This window comes from Stegastes partitus, unplaced genomic scaffold, assembly GCF_000690725.1.
Source record: "Stegastes partitus isolate 25-593 unplaced genomic scaffold, Stegastes_partitus-1.0.2 Scaffold869, whole genome shotgun sequence".
Lineage (NCBI taxonomy): Eukaryota > Metazoa > Chordata > Actinopteri > Pomacentridae > Stegastes > Stegastes partitus.
The window spans coordinates 108,460-118,123 of NW_007578600.1; the positions used below are offsets into that span (position 1 = coordinate 108,460).

Consider the following 9,664-nt stretch of genomic DNA (forward strand, 5'->3'; position numbering starts at 1 on the left):
ACAGTCTTTATTGTTGGATGGTGAGGTTGGATGGAGACGTTTTGTTCTTACGACTAACGAGAGACATGAGTTAGCATCGCTGACCCGGCAACAGAGGGACTACCACTGTTTGGGCGATGTCCAAACCTGGATTACTCCTGACATAAAGGCCCAACTTAAAGAAAATTGAGGAGATTTATGTCGGGAAACATGGAGGAGCTGAAGGCAGAAAAGATGGAGCTGAGATGGCGGATAAGGGAGAGGAAGAACAGCTACAGGATGAAGATGAAGGAGCAGTTGAACAGTGTCAGTGGGTTCTATAGAGGCCTAAAAACCATCTCCAGCCACAAAGACCCTGCCCCCAGTTTGTGGGAGACAAAGAGTTGGCAAATGGGATGCTGGTTAAGCTGTTGGACAACACATCCCACTTCCTACAGAACACTCTTACCCCTTTTCCACCGAGCTTGTTCCAGTGCTAGTTGACTTAGCACCAGTTCTTTGTGTTTCCACCACCTAAGCACCAACTCTTTGCTGGGCCAGAACTAAGAACCGAGTACATCTGAAGCTGGGGGCGGGGTTATCGTGACCAATGAGACCGGTGGAAACACAGAATGGGCCACACAAGCAGTGATTTGTGTCGTTGTTCGCCAGGACATCCCTTGTTCAATCGCCGTTATATTGGAATGAGTCCCAGGACACAAGGAGGTTTTGCACAAACTGTTGCGCGCTGAAATCTGGTACAGATGTGTCCCACCAGCAGCACCACAGGGTTGGAAAACAGTATTTTTATAACTTCGGTGTACTGCGGTGTTTACTCTTTGAAATGCAGTCTTCTCGTGAAAACAAAGAGCACCTACGTGTGCTGTTTTTTCCGCTCGTAGAAAAGACTGCACAAGAAAAAATCACTCAGCTTCATCTTGGACAAATCAGACATTAAAACGCCCTAGTTTACTCTTTTTAAAGTCGTTTTTGGTCGCACAACAGTCTGAGCAGCGCAACCACCAACAGCAGCTAGTGTAACTTGCAATTTGGGTTGTTCCGGAAATGTCGATAAATTGTAGTGTCTATCGATAGGAAAATATTCAGCAAGTCATATGTTTTGCCTGTGACAAGATGGAAAGTGCGACCAAATGAGAAAGTTGGTCACACCAGTGAAAAAGTTATTCTGGAGCCGAGTGCTGTTCAGTCAACAGCTACGTATGTCGTGATGTTTTGACATTTTAGGGCGACGTAGTGGCGCAGCTCCTTGCCAATGAAAAAGCAAACAGGTTCTTAGGAGGTGCGAGACTTGAACCAACTAAGCACTGGCACTAGCACCAGCAATGAACCATCACCTGGTTCTTCCTGGTGGAAAAGGGGTATCTGACAACACTGGGCTGCCCTTTGAGTGCAGCTTCACCTGCAGTGTGTAAAGTAGAGATACCACAGATCCTTCCTTCCTGCAGCTGTCAGACTTTACAGCCAGCTCCCAGTAGACCACACACTCTGGTGCAACGTCAAGACATTGAAACCTGTGTGCCATGAATATTTTATACCTATAAGAAGCCTCTGTACAATGGAACTTTTTTTGTACATGTACAAAAACGTGGATAATATCAGTATTTCTTACTCACAAAAGAATCTGTGCAATATAATTCTGTGCAAGGTTAGGATTTACCTATATGAAATAATCCTGTGCAATAGCAGAGGAATCTGTGCAATATCTGAATTTCCACCAATGGAAGTATTTGCACAATATCAACAGTAGTCGTTTATATTTCTCGTTCATTTTTATTTTTTTCGACTACTGTCCATACATTTTTGCACTGTCCACCTTGAAACCCTTAAGGTCTTAGTATGCTTGAAATTAACAGTGTCCGAAGTATTCATGCAAAGGTAAAGTATGTCTTTTTCAAGTGGCCACACTAAATGGTGAAGCTAAACAGAGGGGTGAGATGTGATCAGACAGTCGATGCTGCACATTTTTTTCAAGTCTTCTTTTAGGCATTCGTGGTTTTGCACTCAACTGTATTTCATGGAAGTTTTTTTGTTTGGTTGGTTTTTGAAAAGAACAAAAAAGCATCAGAGAGAGGTTCTAACCTTGTTCCCTTTCACACCTCCAACACCTGGTTTATTTTGGAAAATTACAAAAATAGATGGACAATTTTGCCATAAGAAAGGCCTTTTCATATGCTGTTTCTGATCTGACCGTAGCTTTATTCAAAGCATATTGAGGATAAAATACAATTTTCTCCTACATATAGAGCATATTATATATATATTTTTTGGTTTGTTTTCTAACTTCACAGCACTACACATGCTTGTAAATTATTCATGACCCTCACACCAACATCCTGGAAACAGTAGCCTCACTGTCAGCCCCATCCAGGCATGATGCTTGCCTTAAACCCTCACCTGGATGTCACTGTTGATGGGCCTTATTAGAGGTTTTTTTTTTTAATTTCCTGTCTTAGTGGTTCAGAAAATTAAATGTACCACATGTAACTTCACTGAGATGAGATGTTTTGCTGAATTTAATTCTTGCTAATCAGCATAGCTCAATTTACAACTAATATTGAGGTAATTCTAAACTGAAGACGCCATCCATGGATGATATGCTCAAAGACACAGGTGTGCCCAGGTGCTGCTGGCATCAACAACCTGGCTGCATGGTACTTAGGCTTGCTTTTGAAATATTTGACAGTGGTAATGGAGTGATTGAAATGCCCAATGCCATGTATTGATTGGTTTGCACTAGAAAATATATTTCAGTATTAATCAACCTGGTGTGACAGCCACTTAATCCGTCCAACCAAATCTTCAATCTAAACTGTAGCTTTGGATTGGGCTGCTCCATACCACTGGTGAGGCAAAGACTCAGGGCACCACCACCATACAGAGCAGTTTGATAACTCAAACAAGAGCTGTATGTGAATTCCTTGACATAACATACAGTTGCTTCAGGAGGCATGGACTAACAGCAAACTCTGAAATACATGTTTGCATTGCACCCTTTCAAACTGATTTGAATTGTTTTGCATGTTATCAGATCACGTGCTGAGCAGGATAATAAATACCTCCAATTCCTGATCTGTGTCTTTGTGTGTCCAAAAGGTGGAGGATGAACTAAAGTCTCCTGTGGTGCTGTTCAAGTTTTCCCAAGAAATGAGTGCTGGTAAGGGTCTCACACTCCGGACTGTACAAATATAACTGCACACATTTTAATATAAAATGATGATAGTAATGTACAGCCGCTGCGGATCTTAGTTTTTTTTATGATGCATGTTATGTAAATTTTCAGATAACACTATAAAAGCAAATGTATAATATTTTGTGGAGTCAGTAGGATCCTTGTCTATTACATATATTAGCATTATTGAGCAAACTCCATCCCCCACTGACTGCCAACGCTGTAACAAAAAAAATGACAGCTACAGCTAGTATTCCTGTGTTCCTTTTTTCCCTTTTCTTTCTATGTTGTTTAGCATCCAGCGAGGGTTTAGTGGAAAGTTTCTGTGCTGGAGAGAAAGAGGTCCTTGATGCCTTCAACAGATGGGTGAGTGTTTTCCCTTCTTAGAATGTATATTTGTGCCTTTGCTAGTAAAAAGCTGCACAAGTCTACAGGCGGGTGACAAATTAAAAGAAAAACCAACATAAAGTGTCTCAGTACAGCTTTGGGTCACCACATAATGCTAGAGCAGCTTCACTGCTCCTTGTCATTAATTCTCCAAGTGTGTGGAAATCTACTGGAGGGACATGATTTTTCTAGAAGATTCCCTCTTTTGGCATTTTAATGATGTTTGTGGAGGAAGATATTAACTTTGCGTGTATGTGTATTGTGTGTATATTACAAAAACAAAATCTTTTTTAACAACACAAAGCTCACAGTTGACTGATAAAACGTGGTACTTCTTTTACATTCCCGTGGTTGTAGCTCGGGGAGCAGCTGGCTGAGCTGGTCCCCACAAGTGGAGTAGATGTGGTGGAGCTTGAAGAAGAGGGAACCTGTGTTCGCTTCAGCCCCCTGCTGACTGCTGCAGGTGACATGAATGCACACAAACACAACATTCTGCCTTTGTCTATTTCTAGTATTGATAGATTTTGTTAGCAAGGGTGAAGACGTGAGCAGGAACATGTCATGACTCTGACCTCTACCTCCCATCCAGTCCTGGGGACCCAGCAGGAGGATGTTGACGACCTGGTAGTGAAGCTGATAGAGCTGGTTCCTGTGATGAATTCCACGTTGTGCCTGATACAGGACTTCAGAGAGCAGATCCACCGACATTCACCCTCGCTTAGATACGTAGAGGATCACAGCTGGCCGGGCCTGGGAGCTGTTCGGTAAGCCTGGGTGGACGATTAAGAGCTCTGTAGTAAATGAAAGAAAATCACATCAGTTTAAAGATCTTGAGTGTTAAAAGTTGTTGAGATGTAGGATTATTTTCAGATCAGTCTGTCAGAGGGATTGTTAAAGCTTTGGCACAACCACAACAAACTAGAGATCACGCTGCAGTGAGATCGCAAGATGACAGTCAGCATGGAGATGTTGTGACCCATGAGTACCACAGTGAAGTCAGATAAGGAGTCAGATGTGTCCATATAATCGAACAAGGCTTCCTAAATATTAACCAAAAGTAAGAATGTGACAGACTAAAACTTCCCAAAGCAAAACACAATGAAATCTCAGAAGTTCAACCTAGAACCTGGAAACAAATAATCTGTGTCATTGTGTAAACTCTTGGTTTTCCTTTTTTGCCCTCACTGTCAGCTCATCAGTTTTGCAGTTTTGTTTGATTATATTGACACAAATTTGATTCCAGATTCAGGCGCCTTCGCCTTTTGCACTTAATTGGACCGTAGTTTCAGTAGTAAATAGATCAAACAGTTCTTGAACCGGTCAAGTCAAGTCTCCGTTATTCATATTGTACAACAAACGTTTACCCAAGGTCCTTTACACAATACAAATGTACAAGACTAAATTAAGTACATAGTACAGATATGCTCTCAGGGTGTTTTGAATGTTAACATGAAGACGTTACAATATTAGAGAGAGAAACCCAACAGTTCTCTTTGAACGAACACTTGATGACAGTGTGGAGGAACAACGAGAAACCTCCAACAGAAATAGACTCCATCTGGACCAACTGGGTTGAGAGGAGAAAAGATAACTGGTGAGAAGCAACAAAGAGTCAACAAGGTTACAATAAACTCTGAGCAGGATGGTGAGGATGCAGATCAGAAACAAGCTGCTTCAGAGCCACAGATAGCCAGAGATATAGACAGGACAAAACACATGCAATAGCAACATAAATGTAATGTAAGAACTGAAATGCATGACATAAACAGGTGTATATCAATTCGGCTAATTTGTTTGACTGGACATAGTGTAGAAAGAGACATATCCTGTGTTCAGCCTGTGTAATCTTACTATTAGCTGCGGGTTTGTTGTTCTCTGTAATGTAGCACAATGGTAGCATTGTTGGCCTAAACATTCTGTCTCAGTCCTGGAACTCAAATCATTTTCTGATTCCCCCTCAACATATATAAATATATTTAGATAGTTACATTAACACCATAAACATGGGACGGCTAGTGGACTAATGGCTTAAACTGAAGATCACTAGTTGACAATAAAAAACCTTTTGTCGGGGACAGCCATACTGTCCAGACTACAGATCAGGATGAAAACCAAACAATGGCATCCAAGGAAATCTCTCTGTGGTGAGGAACAGGTTTTATGACTTTACCCTGATCTAACCAGACACAACACAATGGCCTCAATAGCAGGCCACTATTGGAAGAAGGAAGAAGTTTAGAACCTTTAGGACTCCATGGCCACATTTAACAACCAAACAAGAAAGAGGTGTCCAAGAACCCAGAGATCTCTCTGACAGAAGTTCAGACACACACTAGAGAGATGGAAAAGCACTTCATCGATCAAGTCTTGATGAGGGAAGCTAGATCGAAGCCGCTGAGCAGTCTCCCCGTCCTGGGAAAGCACCTCTGAAGCATGATGCTGCCATCACCATGCTTTACTGTAGACATGGTGGTATCAGGTGGTGGCTAGTGGTGGGTTTTTGACTTATGATGAGAGCAGATCTTCTTTTTTTTGGTAGAGTGGCTTCTTATGTGTGTGTATGGATGGATGGATGGATGGATGGATGGATGGTTTGTGATATGAGGGAATGGAGGAGGCAGGTTGGCGGAGGTGTTGGGGGTAGTTGCAGTGAGAGACGTAGGGGAGGGTGCGTGAGTGTGTGTGTGTGAGTAATAGTGACAGAACAGATTTAGATAAGGATGTTGCTCATAATGTTTGTTTACTCTCTTGCTTTCCTCTATTCATCAAATCATTACGTCTCCACACGCTGCTGTTCACAGGCAGAGACACTGCACACACCAAAAGCCAAGTATCACACATCGACCTCTCTGACACCTCTGTCTGGATGGAAGAAAAAAAAACATCACTCAAAGCCGAAAGTAGCACTGCTGCGTGTTTTATTTCTAATTACTGCGCGTTTAACAATGTAATGACAAGATCTGCTGTGGCGCACGGCTGGAATCAAGCACGGGGCTGTGATGGATGTGTTTATGTTCAGGTACGAGCCGCAGGCTGATGGAGTGGATGAGATCCGGAGCAAGCAGGAGCTGGAGAAAATTAACACTGAGCTGCTGAAGAAACTACAAGACCTTGACACTGACATCATCTTCTCCGCTGGTTAGTTTGTCTTCACATCTGAGAGGCTTGTGCGAGACGATGTGTTCACGCTGTATTCATGTCCCTTAACTTTTCTGTCGTCTCTCTCTCTCCTCGCTCTCTTTGTTTCGTTCCAGGCTCCGAGTTTGGAACAGAGGAGGACTGCATTTTTGTGGGCATGGTAACCGAGGATGTGGATGTTTCCGAGCTAGTGGATACAATAGCCGCCCTGGGGAGAGACATAGTGGAGAGCGGAAGGGTAACTAACACGCTCATTTTATAGAATACATGAAGGTCAATGAATAGTCACAAAAAGTGCGTCCAATTCAAGTTTGTCCAACACCTGGCTGGCATTGCACCTGACCCAAACGCCTCCTGGTATGCATTCTTTGGTCTTGGAGATTACAGGCTCCTCCAATGCAAAGACTGCTTGTTGGTCTAGTCATCATTGATGACCCTCGAAGCAAAGTTTGGGTCATTTAGAGACTGTTGATTGAAATCCACCCTTTGATAGACTGGTGACCTGTCCAGGGTTGGCTGGGCTTGGCTCCAGCCCAATGTGACCCTACAGAGGATAAAGCAATGGATGGATGGATGGATGGATGCATGGATGGATGGATGGATGGATGGATGGATGGATGGATGGATGGATGGTTGATTTCAGCATGGTGCGTATTCTGCTTAGGAGTCAGGAGCTTGGGCACAAATTTCACAGTGGTGCTGTGCATTTTTAGAATTGATACGCTTCAACTATTCCAAATGACATGTTGAACATGTCAGCAATTTTCCTGATTGTTAGATCCAGATGCACAATTCGTTCAGTTTCTTGGGCGTTTTTGGAGGTTTTGCTCATAGAGGGTCATTCTGCTCTCCCATCAAAAAAGCATGCCACTTAAGACATCTTGCCTGATTCATTGCCATAGCTCCACAGAAGCAATTTTTAAAGTATCTCAAGGTTCCGTCACCATTTTCCCGAAATGGACAGAGAATTCGATGTTGGTTCTTTTACATTTTGGGATCCATTGTGGGGTCACAGTACTATTAAGTTACTCTGACTTTACGCAAGATGTAGACACGTTGACCAGTGGACGAAGTGTTTTCGTAGTTCCAACATCTTCCACAGCGTTAAGCATCTTCTCTTCAGGAGTGACATTCTCCCTGTAAAAGTTGTACGAATAATTAAAGCTGATCAACTTAATGTAACTTTAGAACCAGCTCTCCCAGTATTTTGATCAAGTAGCCCTTTTTTACCAGTTTTTGAGATCTCAAATTGGGATAGGATCCAAACAGTGTCTACATATTTGACTCAATGTGATGCCTACATTTTTACCAAAGATTTAACAGTAGAAGATAGATGGTGGTTTTCCGAATCCGACTGTTTGCTGAGGCTGCTCATCACGTCAGGTTCAGGTCATTGGAGGTACAAAAAAAGTTTGCTTGCACCGAAGAGCTAAATGTTAAACGTCAGACTTTAGTTAGAACTAAATAAGAAGTACTTTTTAAAAGGAAATCCGCCACAGTGATCTAGAGTGTATCGAGGCTCATTCATTGATATTAAGTCTTTCCTGTGTAGCTGCTGGAGAACATGACTGAGGTGGTGAGGAAAGGCATCCTGGAGGCAGAGCTGCAACTGCAAAAGGCCAATGAGGAGAAACTCATCGAAGAGGTGTGTGTTAGTTGCTCATATTGTTGTTTACTCTTTTGCTTTACTGACCAATTTAAATATTCCTCGATGTCTGTGTGTTCAAGGGGATGCTGAGGCAGCTTCCTCTGGTCGGCTCAGTGCTGAACTGGTTCTCTCCAGTTCAGAGCTCCATTAAGGGAAGGACCTTCAACCTGGCTGCAGGTACCGCACGTTGCTTCATATTGGGACATTGATAGTCATTGCAATGCTCACACACTTGGTGCTACAAAGCCATTCTTGGGCTACAACCACCTTGTTAATGTAATGTGTAAATAGTGACACTTTTTTTTCTCTGCACTCTCACACCTCTTTAGGAGTTGAGCTCACTGCTCATAACTTTTCTGCCTCATGTCGTGCAACTGCCTGTAAAATGCATTCAATATTCACATTGTTATATTACACTGGAGATCCTTGAAATTAAACCCCATATGATGCACTTCCCAAATGCCTTATTTAATCGTTCTTTTCTGTATCTACGTATCCTGAAGATATTTATTAAAATGTATACATGACTGACACAAACACACATGCCATGTTTTTATGCACAGGTTCTAAACTCAGAATTAGCAATATTGAAGAGCAATATCACACACAATATATGCATAGGACACCAAAAATAAAAGTTACCACTTTTTAAAACACATTTTTGTATGACCAACAGGTCTCGATCTAGCTAGAGAGGTAAATGGCTGCAAAATGCCCCAAAATATTCATATTATTGCTTATTTTTGAGAAGATGCAGCTTCTGTATGGTTCCAAATGTAATTTCTACCATATTCTAATACACCATAAACTGTAAAAAGCAGATGCACGAGTCATTTTCAAATCATGGCTAAAAAAGAAAGGGTTGCGCAACGTGGCTGCTCACAAGACGAGGCTTATTCAAGTTTTTTTTTTTTAAGTGCCAGTGGCCAGAGTGAAAAGAACGATCAATAAAAACAAGAATGTTGGATTTAATTATAGTTAAAGCCCTGTATGTAGCAACTAGTAGAAAAGACTAGCACTTCTAAAGAGTATTAAAGGACTGTGTGTCACCAGGTATGTAAGTGTTTGTCGGTGTATATGTGTGTGAATATTAATGGTTTGTGTCTTTAGGTTCCCTGGATTCCACAGAGGAGACGTACTCAACCAAGGCCCAAGCAGGAAAGCTGTCTGTTCAAGACACTCCTACTTCGTCTTCAAAGAGACTGCCAGGTAGGACAGCTCATCTCTATCACTGACCGTTATGTTTTCTTAAATGGGATCCATTATTCATACAATAGCAACATCTCGTAGCTAGCAGCGGTGAGGACACCAGGATCTTTCTGCATGGAGTTTGCATGTTCTCC

The 9,664-nt window shown here is 42.1% G+C and overlaps 1 protein-coding gene across 2 annotated transcripts in view; it reads left to right on the forward strand.

The window, feature by feature from the left end:
- pdxdc1 (pyridoxal-dependent decarboxylase domain containing 1) overlaps positions 1-9,664 on the forward strand; it is a 32,122-nt gene that overhangs the window by 17,347 nt on the left and 5,111 nt on the right. For both annotated transcript variants that reach the window (XM_008293279.1, XM_008293280.1), the window contains exons 14-22: positions 3,073-3,133; positions 3,444-3,514; positions 3,893-3,998; positions 4,125-4,299; positions 6,555-6,673; positions 6,790-6,911; positions 8,226-8,318; positions 8,402-8,498; positions 9,432-9,530. In XM_008293279.1, the coding sequence (XP_008291501.1) occupies positions 3,073-3,133; positions 3,444-3,514; positions 3,893-3,998; positions 4,125-4,299; positions 6,555-6,673; positions 6,790-6,911; positions 8,226-8,318; positions 8,402-8,498; positions 9,432-9,530 (943 nt within the window). The remainder of the gene's footprint in view (positions 1-3,072; positions 3,134-3,443; positions 3,515-3,892; positions 3,999-4,124; positions 4,300-6,554; positions 6,674-6,789; positions 6,912-8,225; positions 8,319-8,401; positions 8,499-9,431; positions 9,531-9,664) is intronic.